General features: G+C 41.9%; 2 protein-coding genes across 8 annotated transcripts in view; one reads left to right on the top strand and one right to left on the bottom strand.

Annotated features, from left to right (window-relative positions):
- Nucleotides 1–2,256: 2,256 nt before the first annotated feature.
- On the bottom strand, nucleotides 2,257–13,587 carry SNRPD1 (small nuclear ribonucleoprotein D1 polypeptide). Its single transcript, XM_036322735.1, has 4 exons — nucleotides 13,429–13,587; nucleotides 7,986–8,062; nucleotides 6,323–6,514; nucleotides 2,257–3,605 (listed from the first exon to the last, which is right to left on the bottom strand). The coding sequence occupies exons 1-4, from the start codon at nucleotides 13,440–13,442 to the stop codon at nucleotides 3,529–3,531; spliced, it is 360 nt and encodes a 119-aa protein (XP_036178628.1). The 5' UTR covers nucleotides 13,443–13,587; the 3' UTR covers nucleotides 2,257–3,528.
- A 7,854-nt stretch (nucleotides 13,588–21,441) lies between these two features.
- The window catches only part of ESCO1 (establishment of sister chromatid cohesion N-acetyltransferase 1), a 37,509-nt gene continuing 36,479 nt past the window's right edge, over nucleotides 21,442–22,471 (top strand). For all 7 annotated transcript variants that reach the window (XR_004969887.1, XR_004969888.1, XR_004969886.1 and 4 more), the window contains exon 1: nucleotides 21,442–21,580. The gene's annotated coding sequence lies outside the window, so the exon portion shown is untranslated. The remainder of the gene's footprint in view (nucleotides 21,581–22,471) is intronic.

Genomic DNA, 22,471 nt, shown 5'->3' with positions numbered 1-22,471 from the left:
TTGGTTGTGAATTCAATGTAAACAATATATATTAGTGTCTTTAAACAGAAACACACATATAAAACAAGGTTATATATTAATCCGGTTGATGAAAATATTACTGTAGGCCAGTGGTTCTCAACCTTGGCTGCACATTAGAATCACCTGGGAATCCTCCTCCAGAAATTCTGTTTGTTACTAATGTTGTGGTCTCACCCCATAACAAAGAAACAGAATTTCCGGAGGATGAGGCCCAGAAATCAGTATTTTAAAAAGATTCCCAGGTGATTCTAATGTGCAGCCAAGGTTGAGAACCACTGCTGTATGCTCATAGGAATCTAACCCTTTATTTCCCCTAGGAACACGGGTTAACTCAGAATTTGCAGCAACTTTATAGCACTTAATTACCATGAATAAAAATCTACTGCATTTGACATCTAGAGCCTTTGCTATTCTTCTTTTGTAAATTGAATCTCACATATATACTACCCTTACCTAAAATGTAAAATACACAAACACTTTAATGCTTTACTCACAGGAAAAGCTGGTTTAGATAAATGTAACACTACGACATTTCTACACAAAGAGAGTTAGCAAATTTCCCTTTTCAAAAGTATGCGCCTTAATTTTTTGATCCACAAGAATTCTCACACTAAATAATGAATGCTAATATTAGGTATACTTTTTAAGTTAAAATGTATCTAGAAAATGTCTGCTATTGGTTTAAGATGGACTTTCTTCATCATGTTAAGGAATCATCTTCCAGTTTAGGTTTTTCAGAGTGTTATATCTTATGAAATGTCATACTAATGTAATCATGTAAATTTTTACTGACTATATTAATACATTTCAAAATACCAAGCCATCCTTGCATAACCACGATAAGTACAATAGACTAGGGGCCCAGTGCACAAATTTGTGTACCTTGAAAGGAACTGTGGGCTGCAAGGCTGCAGTGGGCACAGTGGCAGGTCTCAGCCCATCCTCCACATTCATCCGGCCCCTCCTGTCATGGCCCTGTCCACCATAAGCCCCACTCCTGCCCACTGATGGCGCAGAGCAATTTGGGCCGCCACCAGCAGGTGTGAGCACCGGTTGCTGCCCCAATTGCCCCTCAGGAGCAGGGGGAAGTGGAGAAGCCCTCAGGGGCGACTGGGGTCAGCAGCCACCACTCGCACCCACTGACAGCACCAAGCAATTGGGTCTGGTGCCTGTAGCGGGTATGAGTGGTGGCTCCAAGCACTGTGTAGGACTACAGGGCGTGGGAGCAAATAATTTTCAGTAACCATCAGAGGCTCACCCCAATGACTACTGGCACCCCGCCTTGGTCTGGCGCCCCCACTCACCTGCTCTACCATCCCACTGTGGCCAATGCTCACCATGTTCTGCACTCTGCATCCTGCTGCCAACGCCTGCCATGTTCTGCACGTGCCCCTGGTGGTCAGCACACGTCATAGTGACCAGTTGTTCAGTTGTTCCGCTGTTTGGTCTATTTTCATATTAAGGTTTTATATGTATAGATTAAGATACTGAGAAATTTGATATTCTATTATTCCACTTACAATTTTCTACCTAAATGCAATTCTTTTAAATATATTTTATTGATTTTTTACAGAGAGGGAGGGAGAGAGGGATAGAGAGGTAGAAACATGGATGAGAGAGAAACATTGATTGGCTGCCTCTTGCACACTCCCCACTGGAGATGTGCCCGCAACCAAGGTACATGCCCTTGACGGGAATCAAACCTGGGGCCCTTCAGTCCGCATGCTGACACTCTATCCATTCAGCCAAAATGGTCAGGGCTAAATGCAATTCTTTAAAAAAACAAACACCATCTAAATTTCACTAAATCTTAAGCTTTAAAGGTATCAGAAATATGCAAAATGCAGCAGCACTAAGATCCTTATATACTTTTTGGGGGAAGGAGGGCAAGAGAAGCATTTTAAAACTTGGTCTGTTTTCTACTCCTACTGCAGGGCATCCTTTATAGCTAATAACGGCAGTTCAAACAGCTTTTCCCTCATACATAAAAATGAAATAATGACTTCAAGTGGATTAAACTCAATCTAGTAACCACTGCGGTTTACTCTTACATTTAAACTATGTTACTAGACTGGTTTCACAATGCAAACATCTAGATATTAAAACACAAAAATAAAACAGGTTAATAACTTTGAGGTTACACTGGCATGACTTAAAAATGAGAAGCCAATATAAACTGCTTTTAAAATAGACGAGATAATAGGAAGTACTCTTTATCAGACAGAGTTGCCACAATTTCCAGTTACGCATTAATGTTTATTTTAATTTTGCTTCCCTTTTAGCCTATAAGGTCTGAGGACAAAAATCAACTTATGTTAGTTCACTTGTGCCAGGTCTTTTCTGTTTGCTCCCTTTGAATATCCTCTTCACCTTGCTGCATCATTGGGCTTCCTTGCTTTCTGCTTAGGTTCAAATAATTGGAATGCTAACAGATCAGTGGATAGACAAGATTGAGACACATATACCACACACAAATATTCTTGCTACCTCTCAGCTTACATAACCCTCTTACAGGGCTTAAAACCTTTTTAGATAGTCTGCAGACAATTTCCTCATTAAAAAAAAAACAACAAAAAAACCACAAAACTCCACAAGCTTAATTAAGTGAAAATACAGACTTAATCCCCCATATTCAAAATTAATTTTCTTCCCTTAGCATATAAACAAATGGTAGTAAGCTTTACAAGGAACTGTATATACTGAGAAGTATTTTTTTCTAAGCTTAACCAATTAAAGCAATTTTTAAAAATCCTTAACTACTGGAAAGAATCCAGTGTTGTCATAAAATGAGTAGTTTTCCTTTTGTTCTTAAAGGACTCCTTGTAAAAGTTCTTGATAAAGGGGACACTGGCAGGAATTTTCCACAATAACACATTTCAACACTGCTTACAACCGGTAACCTAGTAAATGTTAACTGAAGTTTCAAGTCAGGAGAATGGAAAATTATATTCTATTGAGAGACTATTGAAAAAATAAAACAAAAACCAAAAACCATTATCACAAAACCAATGACTCCTAAATTAGAAGATGACTATCACCTTTTACTAAGTACCTAAGTTTCCATGGAGTAAAACTCAGAAAAGGAGAATCAATTTTACAGCCCATTCCATAGGACTTCAGCTTCTGAAGTAACAAACAAAACCCATTTCACCTGTAGGTAGGTTTCATAGAATTGAGTCAAAGTAAAACAAACAAAATACATATTCAGTGCATGTGAAGCAAAAAGATGTATGTATATTCTATATGTATTTATAAAAGAAATATGTTAGTTAAAAAAAAAAAATTAAAAGCCTGATCTATGAATGGAATTCTGGAACTGCCATGTAATAATGCTCAGCTCTCACTGTATTATGTCATGAATATATATGAACTATTAAAACTAAATGTGATAGTCAGTAGACAACTGGCCTACATTTATGTTTATTAAAAACTGACATAAACAAACAAAACCTGTACAAAAAATATCCCAAATCGAGTATCACTTTGAAACAGTAATCATGAGCGACATTATCGCCTAGGACCCCCTCTTCCTCTGCCCCGGCCACGTCCTCTTCCTCTTCCTCGGCCCCGGCCTCTTCCTGCAACTGAGGAAAGAAAAAAATAAGGCAAGGTAAATTCTCTTCTGATCTGATGTTACCTGGTCACCACAAATAGCATCTACAGTAAAGAAAACTTTCTTGGCTTCTCTCAAATGTAACCTCAAGTCACCCCTCCAAATACACACAGAACCAAGCACCGTAGTCTTTACTGTAGTATTTATTAGTTTGAATGTAATTACTGAGAAATTCATCAAGTTTTAAAATATTTTCCTGTTATCATGCCTCAAAATCCCCCCAAAAATGAAATGCAAATGACCTGAACCTCATTCAAGATGGAAGAGATATCTTATCAATGGAACAGAACATGAACACCATATGCCAGACTTTTTGTTACTGAAGAGAATCCAAGCAAAACCTAGTATTTTAATCCATATAGCAATATCCCTTGTCACCTGGTCATCTTAAATCTACTTGAATATCAGCGACAGAAAATTCCTATCCAAATGAACTTATTTCATCTTTGGACAATAAATATATATATTTTTTAAATATATTTTATTGATTTTTCACAGAGAGGAAGAGAGAGAGATAGAGAGTTAGAAACATCGACCAGCCGCCTCCTGCACATCTCCCACTGGGGATGTGCCCGCAACCAAGGCACATGCCCTTGACCGGAATCGAACCCGGGACCCTTCAGTCCGCAGGCCGACGCTCTATCCACTGAGCCAAACCGGTTTCGGCGACAATAAATATTTTAAAAAATCCTGACATGCAGTTGTCAGTTACATTCTATCTATTATTTTCAGCTTACAAAGCAATATAGTAAGTCTAGAATATCTGTTAAAACAAGGCAGATTAACCGAACATCTTTAATTCCTTCTGAAACACTATTCATGATAGAAAAGGAATAAAAATGCCAAATACACATAAGGACCAAAAAAAAAAAAAAAAAAAAAGGCAGAGAACACACAGTGGTTGAAAGAATTTTCCCCACAAATTTTTAAGTTTGAAAGTAGTCTAAGGACAGTAAATGCTTAGTAAGGGAAGAATAACTCCCTAGAGACCTAGAATGTTGTGAACCAAAGGTAAAATGAGGCCACTATCCTGAAAACAAACAAAAAAATAGGTGACAATTTTATGTGGAGCAATGAACTATCTATCTAGTCCTCTTCCCCATCTTGCAAAGCTAATTATAATTTCCCTAACAGGTGGGTAAGAAAGAAAGGGTAAAATGAACCTAAAGATACAGAAAGGCTTTAGATTTGAAAACACAAAGTGGATAGCAGCAAGAGGCACAGAGCAAGGCAAAGGGACAGGGGTATTAAATCAGCATTTTTTAAGCTATGAGTTGTAAGCCGAAATTTTCTTAACTAAAAGAGAACAGGGCCCTAGCTGGTTTTGCTCAGTGGATAGAGCGTCAACTCTCGGACTGAAGGGTCCCAGGTTCGATTTTGGTCAAGGGCACATGCCCAGGTTGTGAGCTCAGTTCCCAGTAGGGGGCGTGCAGGTGGCAGTTAATTGATGATTCTCTCATCATTGATGTTTCTATCTCTCTCCCCTCTCTTTCCCCCTCTGAAATCAATAAAAATATGTATTTTTTTAAAAGAGAGAGAGATTGCCGAAACCGGTTTGGCTCAGTGGATAGAGCGTCAGCCTGCGGACTGAGAGGTCCCGGGTTCGATTCCGGTCAAGGGCATGTACCTGGGTTGCGGGCACATCCCCGATGGGGGATGTGCAAGAGGCAGCTGATCGATGTTTCTCATCGATGTTTCTGGCTCTCTCTATCTCTCTCCCTTCCTCTCTGTGAAAAATCAATAAAATATATTTTTAAAAAAAAATAAAAATAAAAAAGAGAATAGGATAGAAAGCTTAAAGGCATTTGTATGTATTAAAGGCCAAGTCATTATTCCTGAAACTTTTCAGTTATGAGTGGGTCACAATACAAGGTATATTTTAGTGTGGGTGGAAGGAAAGTCTCAAAATCATTATATAAGTGACAGTCTATAAAACACCCACCCTCTTTCTCCTCCCTGCTCTTACAATGATACAGACCAGCTAAGAAGGCCATCCTCCCTTCCCAGAACTTATGTAACAGATGACCAAAGAATAAAGTACTTAATTAATAAAGATCAAATAAAAAGAGAAACCAGAGAAAATAATGCTAAGTACAGAAAACTTAAAAAAAAAAAAAAAACACCACACCAAAAACTATGATTAATGTCCTACTAGTTAATATCCTACCCAATATTATTCATATAAGAAAAACCTATATCCATATAACAAGGACAGAATTCTATGAAAAATTATCAGAGAACACAAGAGGTTTGAAGATTAAGTGTATCCTAGATTGGACGATAAAGCCAAGGAAATTTCTCAGGAAATAGAAGACAAAAAATCCATGTTGAAAGGGTCCACCAAGTATACCCAGAAGAGCAAAATGAAGGGAAAAAAGGGAGGATAAGCAAAGATCCTATGCCAAGTCATTAAGAAATTTCAGAATACTGGGAATAAAGAGCCAATGTCCAAATGTTCCAAAGTATGTACAGGGTGGGAGATAAGGCCACGCACAAAGATACAGAAGAATGGCATTCGTGTTTTAATAACACCACCAGTAAAAATAATAAATACTATAACAAATGCACTCATGGCAAGTATGGGAAATTAAAAAAAAACCCTCAGTTGTTTGCAAACATTCATAATTTTGATTAGTGAATTAGGGTATAAATACATTCACAAAAACATTTATAATCCTTCCAACTTACCAGCTTCTCTTTTCTTAGACTTCACCTTCGGTTCAACATCCACAAGTAGTGTATCCAAAGGTAAGCTGTCTGGCAGAATAAAATATCGAATGTTATTTCCGCGAATACTCAGTGTTTCCAGCTGTACAGGTTCTCGGTTCTTCAGGGTCATTTTCACAGCTTTAAGATGAGTATTCATGCTGACATCTACACCTAGAGGGAAAAAAGAGGACAATTATTAGTACAATAAGAAAGGCAACCAATTAATATATCAAGTACAGTGTATACCTTATTACAAAAGAGTACTGTTCTGCTACAGTGCAAGTATCTATGACATAATTATGTAAACTGGTAAATGGGGGAGATACTGTCTGTAAAAATCAGAAGTCTTTCCTTTAGAGAGATTTTCCCTCCCATGTTAGATATACTTACAGAAGTGAATGCAGCAAGCCATGGAGAGACCCTAATTCCAGTTTCCTTATATTCTCCTCATAGCCCCTAAGGCCATGGTTGGCAAACCGCGGCTCGCGAGCCACATGCGGCTCTTTGGACCCTTGAGTGTGGCTCTTCCACAAAATACCACATGCGGGCGCGCATGTACAGTGCGATTGAAACTCCGTGGCCCATGCGCTGAAGTCGGTATTTTGTGGGAGAGCCGGTATTTTGTGGAGAGTCATTGATCACCTGCCTTCTACACACCCCATACAGGGGATCGAGCCCACAACTCAGGCAATGTGCCCTGACTGGGAATTGAATTGTGACCACCTGGTTCATAGGTCAGCGCTCAAACACTGAGCCACGCCGGCCAGGCCCATCACTAGATTTTGAATTCCTAAAAAGACGACCGTAGGAGAATGCAGACTAATCACTGTTTATAGAATTTTAACGTAATAGCAATTATACTTCCTCAGATATCAAAACCTTACACTGTACTACTGATTTCTTCATAGCAACTGGCATTACAAAGTTCTAGTAGACATACAAGTAATATAAGTTTAATAATGTATATTTCTCTTGGTTTACTCAGATGCTTGATCTATGTGTTAAAAAATTATTTATAAATTTATAACTTAAACATTTAAGAGAGTGGGACCACATGCCAAGATAGCATTTTCTTTCTTTGGCTCATCAATTCTTTTGAAATTCTGCAACTCTGGAAGAGAGCCTACTATGAATGAAAAAAATCACAGTGGCCTTCAATATAAACCTAAACATATAACATCATTACAGCAAAGAGTTAAACAAATAACAAAAAAGTAATGTAAAATTATAGTTCCTTACTGTCCCCTCTCAACCTCCCACATATATTTTTACCCAAGATAGTAAGACACAGAAATCCATCTTCTATCTTCAAAGTCTTTACAATCTAACAGGGAGCACAAAATTCTAATAAAAGTAATAAAATATATTTTGGAAGATGCAACATTGCAGGCAAAAGGACACACACACAGATAAAAGCATGAAAGGCATAAAAATAGGATAACAGGGGTCACATATAGGACATCTTGGGGAACCCAGCTCGGTCTTAGCAGAAGTACTTCAGGTAAAGCTGAAGTAAGAAGGCCAGTGAAATAATTCAGACAAAAAGAATGAGATAGCCACTACGAGAACGTTCATTAAGCAACCAAAAAGAAATTCTGGCCTGTAGATAGAAGGGCTTTATAAAGCAGTCTAACCTCCATACCTGTGATTGTTCCATGGACCTGTGTTCCATTCTTTAATTCAATGGTTACAGTTTCGTGACTCAATTTCATCAAAAATCTATAAAGACAGCAGGAATAAAATGATAAATTTTCACCTTTAAAATGTTTATTAAGTTCAAAAGGGTAAAATTTCTAATTGTTGAAAATCTGCTTAGATGCTATCTGCATCAATTCCTATTAATAATCTCCATCACAATTTCAGCTTTCCCTGAATTAAAATCTTAGCATTTATGAAGGAGCATAATAACAACACACAGTCATTTGGACACTTCTGATTTTCTAAACCATTGTAAAGCATCATCTGTGCATACAGATCCTAAAGTCATTATAAACCACAAAATTGAAATCAAGAAATTATATGGATGAAAGTGGTCAAAAGGCACACATTTCCAGTTAGAAAATACATAAATATTTGGGGTATAATGTACAACATGCGGACTACAGTTAACACTGCTGTATTACATATTTGAAAGTTGCTTAGACTTTTGCATCTAACATACATTTGGAATGTCAGGGTTAATTTCCCTTTTTCTGGACCTCTCAGGGCACAACCAATACACCAGAGCAGAGACAACAAATTCTCTCATTGTTATTGATGTTAATTTTTTTTTTTAAATACATTTTATTGATTTTTTACAGAGAGGAAGGGAGAGGGATAGAGAGTTAAAAACATCGATGAGAGAGAAACATCGATCAGCTGCCTCCTGCACACCCCCACACTGGGGATATGCCCACAACCAAGGTACATGCCCTTGACTGGAATCGAACCTGGGACCCTTCAGTCCGCACTCCGACGCTCTATCCACTGAGCCAAACCAGTTAGGGCTGATGTTAATTTTTGAATATTAATTATCATGTGCCCACTTACGTAAAAGATGTTTCATTTTACTTTTTATCCAATCCCAGAGCTTTCACTGCTGTTTTCTACTGCATTCCTAACCTATCACCAATGAATTCATGTAACCCACTTATATCTTCTTTCGATTATCTTACCTAATAATAGACAAACATGTAAATTGACCTTCCATCCGTTATGCTCACCAGCCAATCAGGAGAGTATGCAAATTAACCCCACAAAGATGGTGGCTAATTTGCATATGTAGGTGCAAAGCAGTGGAGAAAAGATGGAAGGTTCCAGAAGGCTCTGGGCTGGAGCGAAGGCCTTGGTCCCGGGTGCCGGAGGAAAACCGGTGCCGGCAGCCAGGGGAAGGGAAGGCCTATTGCATGAATCTCTTCTATATATAAAAGGCTAATATGCTAAGTGTCTCTCCACCAGTCCGACGGTCGCTATGATGTGCACTGACCACCAGGGGGCAGACAAATCAGGAACTGCTGTGACACGCACTGGCCATTTACAGAGAAATGGCAGCACAGACCTGGCGCCGACAAAGCAACACTCAGCTTCCCCCAAGTGGGACACAGGCCCTACCACCACCCTACCAAATTGCAGCTGATGCTGCCATGGCGCAAAAGGGGCCCACAGCCCAGCCTGGAAACAGTGGCTGTGGGCGCTGGGTAATGATGTCATGTGGCAACGCCCAGCTTTCTCTCCCTAGTGACTAGCGACTAGCCTCCTTGCAGTTTCTTCAGCCCAGGAACACAACTTGCTTTATAGCCAGGTGGAAACATTTACACTTTAACCAAATGTCTGTGAAGCGTTTTCCCGTGCCTCATCTCATTTTATCCTCACAGAAATTTTAGAGTCGGTAGAAAGGAGACTTGGTGGAGTCCTATTCTCTTTTCATTAGCCAGATGATGAATGTTAACTAAACTTACTGTGGCAATCATTTTGAAATATATGTAAATCAAGTCATTATGCTGTACACCTTTAACTTACACAGTGCTGTATGTCAAGTATATCTTAATAATGAATGAAAAATAACAAATTATGCCGAAACCGGTTTGGCTCAGTGGATAGAGCGTCAGCCTGCGGACTGAGAGGTCCCGGGTTCGATTCCAGTCAAGGGCATGTACCTGGGTTGCAGGCACATCCCCGGTGGGGGATGTGCAAGAGGCAGCTGATCGATGTTTCTCTCTCATCGATGTTTCTAACTCTCTCTATATCTCTCCCTTCCTCTCTGTGAAAAATCAATAAAATATATTTAAAAAAAAAAAGAAAAATAACAAATTATAATTGGTAGGAAAAATTACATGATTATTGTATATATATGATCAAGTAAAAGTCTCCCTTTCTACCCCGCTCCATGTTTTTGAGGATATTCTTATAGACCATTTTACATGCATTTATAAAGCATATTCATAAAATTGGCTTTCACATAATTGGGCCATACTTTAATAACTTCTCTAACCCACAGTTCTCATTTAGCCGTTTATATTAGAGACATTTTAATATACATGTGTATACATATATATATATATAATATACATATTATATAGATACAAATCCTCACAAACACTGTCACCAATCTTATTTTTTTATTTTCTTTTATTGTCTAAAGTTTTATATGTGTCTCCTTTTTCCCCAATTGACCCCCTCCCCTAGCCATTCCCACCCCGGCCAAGCCCCCACCACCCCAGTGTCTGTGTCCATTGGTTATGCTAATATGCATGCATACAAGTCCTTTGGTTGTCACCAATCTTTTAAATTTGTGTGTGTGTGTGTGTGTGTGTGTGTGAATCTGATAGGGAAAAAAAAGCAATCTGCTTTCTTCTATTACTTGTGAAGTTGAATATCTTTTCATAAATATGGGAAATTTATATTCCTTTTGTGAATTATCTATTCACATTATTCACACACTTTCAATTAGGTTAAATTTTTATTTTCTACCAGTTTGCCACAGCCATTCAAGTTTGTTTGTGGTTTTCTTTAGTCATACAATATTTCCCCCCCATTTTATATTGCTAAATTTGTGACTCCTTCCTAGGTATATAATTTGTTTAGGAAAATGTTTTTCATCCCAAAATTGTCTCTTATTTTCATTCAATTTTGTATTTAGTACACTTCATCTATTTTTTTGTTCTCCCCCAACTTTTATTATGAAATATAGCAGAAGAAAAGTTGAAGGGTTGACAAATTATTGAAATGTTGCCATTTGTGTGTCTCCCTCCTACACACAAAACTTACACTTTCACCAAATCCTCTGAAAATAAATCACAGGCACTTCAACATGCATTTTCTAATGAGAACATTCTCCCACACAATCACATCTAGAAAAATGAACAATAATCCCACAATACGAATTTAATATAAAGTTCACATTCAAAATTTCTTATACACGTAGGATTACCTTTTTTCTCACCTACTAAACTGCTGTTGAGGGGTACAACTTATGATATTTAATCTAACCCTGATTGTAATAGGCACTGAGTAACAGTTGGCTGAATGTTTCAATAATTAAAAGGAAGCCAGCCTTAAAGTACCACTTTTTTTTAGTGGTACAGCCATCAAAAAAGGGGAAATCACTTGGTCTGGGATAATTTTGTTTCTATATTCTAAGACACAGAATAGGATTGAATACAGTCATTAAAATTTACAAGAAAATTGTCACAACACGGAAATCTTTAAATGAGACAAACTAATTTCAAAGAGTATTACATAAAACTTAGACTATTAGGTATTGAGAAAATACAAAAATATACTTTTTTCTAATTAAAAGTAGCTTTTTTTACGAAAAACTATTTTAAATATTATTACGTGCCATAAACATTACTTCAAGAAAAAAATTTTAAATATATTACCCAAACTGTACTAACATAGTATACTACAAAAGCTGTAGGAAATATTAAAAATCTGCAAACAAAAATGTACTTTAAATCCCGAGACCTTTCTTTTTTGTTTTTGCTGATCCCCACCCAAGGATATTTTCCCACTGATTTTCTGGAGAGCGGAAGGGAGGGGGAGAGACTCAGAGAGAAACACTGACGGGAGACAGACACACACTGATCGCCTCCCGGACCAGGGGGAGGATGTGCCCGACCGAATCCAACAGGGACCCTTCGGTACGTGGGCGGATGCTCTATCCACTGAGCCAAACCCACGAGGGCTCTGAGGCCTTTTCATCCAAAGTTATACTTCAAATAATGGACTAAAAGTTAACCTTAAATGCTTTCTCTACGAACTCCACCCCGAAGAGTGTGAAAGGTCATTTCAAACACACTAAAAATTATCTACTAGTCTGCCTTCCCCACAAAACAGAAAAGTCCAACAAAGGAGGGTCTCTACCTTAAAAAAAAGAAAGAAAAAGAAATCCAAGCCCTGGCCGGGGAGCTCAGTTGCTTAGAGCGTCGTCCCCATGTGCCAAAGATTCGGGTTCCATCCCGTCAGGGCACATACAAAAATCAACCATGGGTTTATAAATAAGTGGAACAACTATTTCTCTCTCTCTCTCACCTATAAATAAACAAACAAACAAATCCATTACCAGTGCACAATTTACAGGTGCCCCATACTAACAATTCTTAACTCAATAAACAGGCAATACACTAGCTAAATACTTATAACTCCCGGCTTGGTTACTAGAGAAACCTGGAGCCTCTCAGCCTCAAGAAAAAAAAACACCAACAGCAAATCCACTTGCAGATAGTGTAAAATTAGTAGGTTAAACCAAACAAGTTTAAGAAATAAAACGGAAAAAATAGCGATTCTCCGTGTAGTCAATCACAAATACCGAAAGTGATTCTGTCCCAAGTTGGGAAATTTTTCCTAAATCAAAGGCCTACTGTATTTGTTTTTACTGATGTTAGAGAAAGAAGCATCCATCGGTTCCGTCCCCAGCGGGGATCGAACCCGCCACCTTTTGGTGAACAAGACGACGCTCCAACCTCATTGGCCAGGGCTCAAAGGCCTACTCTACTTTAAAGGGGAATGTAAGTTGAATAATCTTAAATCTAGAGAGCATCAAAAAGTAAACTAAAAAAAAAAAAAAAAGAAAGAAAAGAAAAGCCAGAATTCCATCCTGAGTTAAAACATTTCGAAAACTGGCTTATTTCCCAGGCAAACCCCCGCAGGTTGTAAGCACTCTTTTTAATTTAAACCATTTATGCAGGACGTGCAGTTTCTGTCCCTTCCACGTTCTCAGGGAGTGTGCCGATTCCTGAGGCCGAGGTGGGCGCCAGAAGTCATCTACGCTAGAAACTCGGTAGGTAACCGAAAGCGAGGCCTTGTAAGCCTGAGCTGCCCCATTGCGGCCTCAGACACTGGGTGGGAAGAAAGGGCTCGGTCTTCACGTCCACCTCTTGGAAGACACGAGGGATCCCCGCGCCACGCAGCCTGAAAGGCCAGGCCTCAGCGCCGGCGGCGGCGCGGCCAAGATCGGGCGGGAGCGGCGGACGCCGGAGGCCGTTACAGGCCGCGCACGCGGCTTTCGCGCCTCTTGCGCCTCCGGCAAGTGGGGCGGCCCAGGCTCCCGCTTCCGGCCCAAACCGTTCTTTCACGGCCCTCACCCTCTTTGGTCACCTCCTCACCTCACGAGCTTCATCCTGACGAAGATTTCAAGATTTCTGTCCGAGAGGGCACAAAAACGGACAACTTCGACCACCGGAACGGAGTATGAATGGCCGGAAACGCCTCCTCCCGGGCCGCCGACGTAAAGAGCGCGCGGAGCGCTGCGAACGCACAGCGGAAACGCCGAGGCCGCGCTGGGTCGCACTCCCTTCCGGCCGCGAGGAGCGCCACAGCGGGCCCTGGTGGCTGGAGGTGTGACTTGCAACTGCTGAGGGCACTTGGCGACCACTGAAGGCGTTTATTTGGGAGATTTGAGGAAATTAAATGCAATTAGTGGGCACTTCCGCACGGCAGTCCACCTCGTGTTATGCCGCACCAAATATACCCGAGAGCGAAAGGAAGTTCTGCGAGAAGCCCAAAGGATTACGCTAATTCTGCTACAAAGCCAGGAACGTCAGCATTATTGAACGTACCTGAAGAAAATCACACAATTTAGTTATTTTCACTTTAAATTCTGGTCACAAACTTCTAAACTTCCCTACCCAGATATTGTGTTATGCTTCTCTAATGAGTTTTTTTTTTAAAATTTATGCCTTCTTTCTTCTCTTCTTCTCCAACCTTTTACAGTCCAAGTCCCTCTCCCAAATCAGTCCGCCCATGTTTCCTACCTCTTCCAGGAAACTGCATCCATCCTTCTGCTTTCCTTCCTGTTACAAGGGTAGGCGTATTCTTGCTCCTTTCAAAGGCAAATTCCTCTTTGTTGTAGTATGAATCCCACCTCTCGTTTCCTTAAACATCTCACTCACTCAGTTAAACATCTCACTCACTCAGTTATCCCCTTTGGACTTGAATCATCAATTTCTCCCTGTCCGCTGGACTTTTTCCACCAGCATACACATTTATCTTACAAACAAAACAAAGTTCTCTGGTGTAGCACCAGCGACTGCCAGACTTCTTTCTCAGAAAAGCCTCCTGAATGACCTGTCTCTACTTGTTTTTATCACCTCCGATTCACTCTGCAAGCTACCCTGAAATGGCTTTTCTAAAGGTTATCAAAAACCTCCAAGACACACTTTTTCCTCATCTTACTCAACACATCAGGAGCATTCAACAAGGTCCTCCCCTTTGGAAACGCCCTCCTGGTTTGGCTTGCAGGATGCAGAGCACACCTGGCTTCATTCCGATCCCACGAGCTGCTCTTCTTCGGCCCCAGCGGCCGCATCCTCTACTGAGCCATTACATGTCGGTGCGCTTCAGAGATTACCCTGGATGTAGTCTCCTTATGGATGCTTTCTCCTTAGGCCCAGAGCAGTGGTTCTCCACCTTCTGGCCCTTTAGATACAGTTCCTCATGCTGTGACCCAACCATAAAATTATTTCCGTGGCTACTTCATAACTGTCGTGTTGCTACTGTTATGAATCGTCATGTAAGTATCTGATCTGCAGGATGGTCTTAGGCGACCCCTGTGAAAGGGTCGTTCGACCGCCAGAGGGGTCGCGACCCACAGGTTGAGAACCGCTGGCCTAGATGATCTCCTCCAAAACCATGGTTTTAATTTGTATCTTCAAGCCTGAACTTCATCTTTTGTCCTCGGAACTCAGGAATGTTGTAAAGCAATGCTCATCAAACTTTAATGGGCAGCTCTGGCTAGGTGGCTCATTCGGTTGGAGCCAAAAGGTTGCAGGTTCTATTCCCGGTCAGGGCACATACCTAGGTTTTGGGTTTAATCCCCAGTTGGGGCATGTTCGGGAGGCAACTGATGGATGTTTCTCTCCCTCCCTCTTCTCCCTTCCTTTCTCTAAAATCAACAAAAACAATTCTCAAGCGAAGATTCAAACAAACAAACAAAAAACCTCAATGGGCATAAAGACTCGATGAAACTTGAGAATGAAAATTCTGATTCAGTTAGCCTGAAGTCTCAAATTCTGCATTTCTAATGTTAAAGAAAAAACCACAGGCTCCAAATGTAGTAATTTGTGTTAACAGCTGATAATACCAAACCTAGATTTATATCTGATATAATTGCAGTTTCAATCTCTCCCAGAAACATAACCTGAATGAGCCAGTGTGGAATTTCTTGTCAAGCACTTAGCAGTCTGTCATCCAGGCTCTCTCCATTCTCCCTGGATAGAAGAGACAATCTACATATTAACAACCCTTTCACTTCTCTTCCCCCAAAGATGTCCTGGCTTCTTTTCTTTCATTAATAGCTTCCTTGCCCCAACCTGCTTCCATTTTGTAGCCCCCCTACTTGCTAAATGGGATGCTGCCTGATTCATGAGTTCCTTAACAAAGCCAATTAGATATTCAAATTTACTTGAATTTTGTTTTTTTAACACTAACAAGCCTTCAGTTGAGGATGACAATTGATGAGGAAGGCTATAATGAACGTTTGTGTGCTGTCTTCTCAACACCTATCCCTTCTCTTCACAACAGTTTCCAGTAATCATCTGGGGATTCATGTGATCCTAAGGAAGCTGACTCTACCCTTATGTCAATAATCACATTCTATTCCTTTGTCCACAGTGAGCTTGGGATGTAAACTGATTAATCAAACCTTTGAAGGGAAATAATCTTTCCTTTTGGATGTGAATGGAGAGGTAGTTATTGGAAATTCCCTAAGAGAAGAACCAATCTTAAGAAAGTTTTAAGCCCTGGCCGATGTGGCTCATTTGGTTGGGTGTCATCCCATACACTGAGAGGTTGTTGGTTCAATTACATGTCAGGACACAAGCCTAGCTTTCAGGCTTGATCCCCAGTGGGGACGTGCAGGAGGCAGAGAATCAATTGTTCCCTCTTTCTCTAAAATCAATAATAGAAACAAACAAACATATTTTGAAAATAAAAGTTTTAAGAAAACAAAGCTGGTATTAATGAGCCCCTGGATTAAAAATAGTGACTAAATGTGGGTGTTCAAATTAAAATTACATGAAATTAAAAAATCAGTCTGGCTGGTGTGGGTCAATGGTTGAGCATTGACTTATAAATCAGGAGGTCACGGTTCAATTCCAGGTCAAGGCACATACCCTGATTGTAGGCTCCATCCTCAGCAAGGGTCATGCAGGAGGCAGTCGATCAATGATTCTCTCGCATCATTGATGTTTCTGTCTCTCTCTCCATCTACCTTCCTCTCTGAAAAGAAAAAAAAGAATTAAAAATTCAGTTCCTCAGCTACAATGATGATATTTTATGTGCTCAATAGCCATATGTGGCTATGGTTACCCTTCTGGACCGTGCAGATATAGAACATTTCCACCCTCAAAGAAAGTTTGATTAGACAGTGCTGCTCTGTTAATCCCCATATGTATTTCCTTGCTTGCATTTAATTATTTGTTTACTTATGTATTGTCTGATACAAGAATATAAACTGCCTAAGGCAAGGATTGTATCTGTTTTATTCACTTCTGCATTTCCATCATTTAGAAGAGTGTCTTGCGCACAATGTGCCCTCAATATTTGTGAAATAACTGAATGTCTCTCCCATTAGAATACATGCTGCACGGCCTAAGTGCCCATCTGTAGATGTGTGGATCAAAAAGCTGTGTTACGCTCTAACCCAGGGGTGGGCAAACTTTTTGACTTGAGGGCCACAATGGGTTCTTCAACTGGACCGGAGGGCCAGAACAAAAGTATGGATGGAGTGTTTGTGTGAACTAATATAAATTCAAAGTAAACATCATTACATAAAAGGGTACGGTCTTTTTTTTTTTTTAGTTTTATTCATTTCAAACGGACCGGATCCGGCCCGTGGGCCGTAGTTTGCCCACAGCTGCAACCGGTTTGGCTCAGTGGATAGAGCGTTGGCCTGCGGACTAAAAGGTCCCAGGTTTGATTCTAGTCAAGGGCATGTACCTTGGTTTCGGGCACATCCCCAGTAGGGGGTGTGCAGGAGGCAGCTGATTGATATTTCTCTCTTATCGATGTTTCTAACTCTCTATTCCTCTCCCTTCCTCTCTGTAAAAAAATCAATAAAATATATTTTTTTAAAAAAAGCTGTGGTACATTACACAATGGAATACTACTCAGCCATAAAAAGAAGGAAATTTTATCTTTTGCAACTGCATAGATGGACTTGGGGAGTACTAAGCTAAGTGAAATAAGTCAGTCTGAGGAAGACTAATACCACATGATTTCACCTATATGTGGAATATAATGAACAAAACAATCTTAGAAACAAACTTATAGCTGTCAGAGGGGAAGGGGTAAGGGTGCTGGGTGAAAAATGGGAAGGGATTGCCCTAGATGGTTTAGCTCAGTGGATAGAGCAGAGGTCCTCAAACTACGGCCCGCGGGCCACATGCAAATACAAATATTGTATTTGTTCCCGTTTTGTTTTTTTACTTCAAAATAAGATATGTGCAGTGTGCATAGGAATTTGTTCATAGTTTTTTTTAAAACTATAGTCCGGCCCTCCAATGGTCTGAGGGACAGTGAACTGGCCCCCTGTTTAAAAAGTTTGAGGACCCCTGGGATAGAGCATTGGCCTACAGACTGAAGGGTCCCAGGTTTGATTCCAGTCAAGGGCACATGCCCGGGTTGTGGAATCGAACCATAGTAGGGTCTGAGCAGCAGGCAGCCCATCAATGATTCTCTCTCATCATTAATGTTTCTATCTCTCTCTCTCCCTCTCCTATCCTCTCTGAAATCAATAAAAAAAAAATTAAAAAAAAGAAAGAAAAAGGGGAAGGGATTAAGCAAAAAAACCAAACAAACCCAAAAACCCCAGAAAAAAAAACCTCAGACAGACAGCAGTATGGTCATTACCAGAGGAAAATGGGAGTAGAGGGAAGTAGGAGAGGGTACTGGGGGGATAAATGGTGATAGAAAGATACATGACTTGGGGTGGTAAACACACACTACAATATACAGATAATGTATTATAGAATTGTACACCTGAAACCTATATAATTTTATTAACAAATGTAACACAAATAAATTCAATAAAAAGCAAAAAAAAAAAAAAAGTATGCTGCATGAGGAAAGAGACCTTGTGTGTATTGTTCATTGCAGTATCCGTAGTACTGAGCACAGGTATTATCCTCAAGCTCTTCCTAATTTGAGCTCTGCCTACCTCTTAATACTGTTCCCCTCAATAGAATTGGAATATTTGAGTTTCAGAAACTCATTAGCTCACTCTCCTCTCCAGACTTTTGTATATTCAGTTCTTTAATCAAGCTAATAGCTACTTATTCCTTCTTAAGTATGTGAGGCCAGCATTATTCCTTGTATGTGTTAGTGGCAGGTGTCCCAGAAGACAGCAAAATGAAATGTCACTGTTAGTTGATTTATACCAAATTGTTATACTTTTCCTGTTTTTCTTTTCTTTTTTTTTTTTTAAATATATTTTATTGATTTTTTACAGAGAGGAAGGGAGAGAGATAGAGAGTTAGAAACATAGATGGGAGAGAAACATCGATCAGCCGCCTCCTGCACATCTCCTACTGGGGATGTGCCCGCAACCCAGGTACATGCCCTTGACCGGAATCGAACCTGGGACCCCTCAGTCCGCAGGCCGACACTCTATCCACTGAGCCAAACCGGTTTCAGCTGTTTTTCTTTTCTTTTTTAAAATGTATTGATTGATTTCAGAGATAGGAAGGGAGAGGGAGACAGAAACATCAATGATGAGAGAGAATCACTGATCGGCCGCCTCCTGCATGCCCCCTACTAGGGATTGAGCCCGCAACTCTGGCATGTGCCCTTTACTGGAATTGAACCTGGGGCCCTTCAGTCTACAGGCTGAAGCTCTATCCACTAAGCCAAACTGGCTAGGGCTCTTGTTTTTTTATTTTCTACCTTGAATTTTTTTTAGAATTTTTATTCTCATCTTATAAGACTGTCCCGAATTAAAGTCAACAAGAGTGATATAACAAAAAAAAAAAGCCTTGATTTGCTGCTAGCTGGAAGGTCAGTCCGAAAATAACTGACTTTTGGGAGTTAGTAGAGGTTACATGTTACAGGCATTTAGATTGCCTACAAGAAAGAAAAAGGACAAGGAAATGAGAATGCAACCATTCCATTATTAGTTTTTTGGAAGTAGATGTTCTAATGACAAGCAAGTGTAGAAAAGTACATTCTGCAGTTTGGTGTGAGGAAGGAAAACAACTTAAATACAGGAGATGACATTTTCAATTTTGAGTTACAAGTAGGGACTTTCATTTGTGTAGGGATGTGAGAAAGACCATTACAGTTGTATAAAAAATAAATGCACACGATTTCATATGGTCTGACATTCATAAGGATTCCTGTGCTCTTGATTGTGGCCAATACATGTGGAATGCATCACTCAGAAGCAGAGGCCTATTTTGTGGGAATGTAAACTTGTAAATACGGTTTGTGTGTCTGTATGCCAGAATTTGAGTTACTAAAGATAAAGTTTACACATGAAAAGAAATCCCACCAGTTGTCTGACAATCTAAAGGTAAAGGCAAATATAGACCAGATACTCTGGTAGATAACCAGTTTTGACTAGATTGGCAGTCTATTACTGAGTTTGTTTCTCCTAATTTAAGCCATTTGGCATATGTCATTAAAGTATAATTATCAGGGACTGGAGATTGTAGTGGGAATAACAGGCAGGTTTTTGACAAGTAATATGTTTGATGATGTGGGCAATGGTCTCACCCACCAAGACTAATTTTTGCTTTTGTTTTTAAACCATAGACTCTTGCCAGGCTAAATTGACAAGCAGCTCAATAAAGTTTTGTGGGAAGATGTATTGTTAGAAAAACATCAGGCTTGACAAACTTAGAACACATTTTGATTGTACTGAGTTTCAAAAAAGGAAGGCAGGAAGGGGAGAACTCACCTATGACCCTCTCTTCAGATTCTCAAAGGCAAGAATACCGATTTATCCATCCTCACAGTTCTGCAAATCAGAAAGAGTAGCATAGAAAAGTGTTTAAAAGCAGTGTGGGAACCACGAATTCTGGTGATAGAACACCCTGGATTCTATCTTTTTTAAAAAAAATATATTTTATTGATTTTTTACAGAGAGGAAGGGAGAGGGATAGAGAGTTAGAAACATCAATCAGCTGCCTCTGCACACTCCTTACTGGGGATGTGCCCACAACCAAGGTACATGCCCTTGACTGGAATCGAACCCCGGACCCTTCAGTCCGCAGGCTGACGCTCTGTCCACTGAGCCAAACCGGTCAGGGCCTGGATTCTATCTTTAGAGGCTTGGAAGAGGCCAAAGCTTTGTTTGAATACCCGCTATGACTAAATCCAGTGGAATATTCTACAATTTCTTGTGGATTCTTGTGCTCTGGTTTACAAGGGGGAACGTGTACAAGAAGGTGAAACTGTCATTTTTTGGAGGCGCTGGAGTGCAATGCAGGGGAAGGAAAGAGAAGGGTCAATTACCTCCCCTTTTTCTTTACACTGGACCATTAAGATTAAAAGGCATTTGCATTAGAGGTCGCAGAGAGCAGTCCCTACCACCGACAAAGGCCCCAGCGGCGACGCGTTTCCAGCACAAACTACCACCGCTGGGGGCGTGGGTGGCTTTATTCCAAGAGACGACCCCGAGAAGTGCAAGCGGCCACCGCCAGGGGGCGCAGCCGCTTCCCAGCGAGGCGCCCACCCGCGGTGCCCGCACGCGAGGCCTCCCACCGCGCCTGCGCCTGGGGTGGACGCCGGCTCGCCTTTCCCCCGACGCCCCGCCGTCCCGGCCGGAGTGAAAAACTGCGTGACACGCAGCGAGCGTGGCGGCCATCTTCGTCTTCAGGGCACGTCAGCTGAGCCCGTGCGAGTCGAGGGGGAGCGTTGCGCAAGCGCGCCCAAGACAGTCGCAGGTAACTCCCATCTGACGGCTGAGGCGTCGCCGTCGTCGCCGGAAGTTTGGCGTTTCTGCGCCGCGGAGGAGACGGCGGTCCCGGCAGAAGCAGCTGAGTGTCTCCTGATACCCGGATGTGAGGCGGTCTGCCGGCTCGCGTTGGACCCTCGGCCAGGCGTGAGGAAGGTCCGCGAGCGTCCCGACCGCCCCGCCGCTAGCTGTCGTGCCGCCTGCGCCCTCATTTCCCTCTTGCCAGCCGCGCGGAGAGCCGGACCGCTCGCCCCACCTGTCCCACCCTGGGGTCTCGCCGCCTCGCACGCCTCTTCCTACTCCGCTGGTCCCGCTCCCGGAGCCCCTGAGAGGCAGCGGGCGGCTGCGACGCGCCGTCGCCTGCGGTAAGCAAACAACCTGCGCGTCTCGGCTGCCCCGTCGCCGCTTCACCTGCTGCTGCTGCTGTTTGCTGGGCGGTCCGCGGGAATGAGGGACCGCGGCCGAGGACGGGGCTAGGCTGGGGCTCCCCGGCGGCCCCAGGTGGCGTGCAGCCATTGCGGCTGCGGGCGGCGCCGGCCCGCAGGTAGCCCGGCCTCGTTTCCGCCCCCCGGTGACTTCCCTGCGCGGCGGTTCCTGCGGCGGCTGCCCGGCCCCGCCGCCAGCCGCTGGCCCCGCCGGGACCGCGAGCACAGCTCTGCCGGCCGCCGGGCGGGCCTGGGGGCTGGTTCCCACGGTCTTTGGCCTGGGAGGGGGCGGGGGCCAGGGTCACGGTCGGAGGGTGGTTTGGTCCGGAGATGAGGTCTGGGCACAGGTTAGACCTCCCTGGGTATAGGGGCCATGATGAGATTGATAGGGATAGATGCGACGAGAAGGGAATTGGTGCTCGACTTTTACCATTCATAAAATGATTTGACAGCGAGGGTTTGTTTTACTCGGGCAGAATGGGATAGCAGGTCCAAAGATTGGGAACTCTCCCACTCCAGACTCCCAGCCTCTCGTCTCCCCCACCCCCACCCGTAAACGCGGAGTTCTGAAAGCCCTGCGCTCACAGTGTGTTCCGGGAGAGGGGGAGGCGCCGCGGGGGAGGGGAAGGAGGTACATGGTTGAGATTTGAGAAGTACGTACTTGTTTTCTGTAGCGCTCAGGTAGCTGAAATGGGGCACTTTCAGCAGGAAGTCATTGCAGCACACAGTATTTAAATGTGATCAAATCATATTTCAGTAAGTAAATTCCCCTTTGCTGAAACCAATAAAAGAATGCTACTTAGTGGAATGGTAAAGTGTGGGTCTTGTTTT

This window comes from Myotis myotis, unplaced genomic scaffold, assembly GCF_014108235.1.
Source record: "Myotis myotis isolate mMyoMyo1 unplaced genomic scaffold, mMyoMyo1.p scaffold_m19_p_9, whole genome shotgun sequence".
Classification (NCBI taxonomy): Eukaryota; Metazoa; Chordata; class Mammalia; order Chiroptera; family Vespertilionidae; genus Myotis; species Myotis myotis.
The sequence above is the reverse complement of the archived record's forward strand: the minus strand, read 5'-3'. Positions and strand labels throughout refer to the sequence as shown.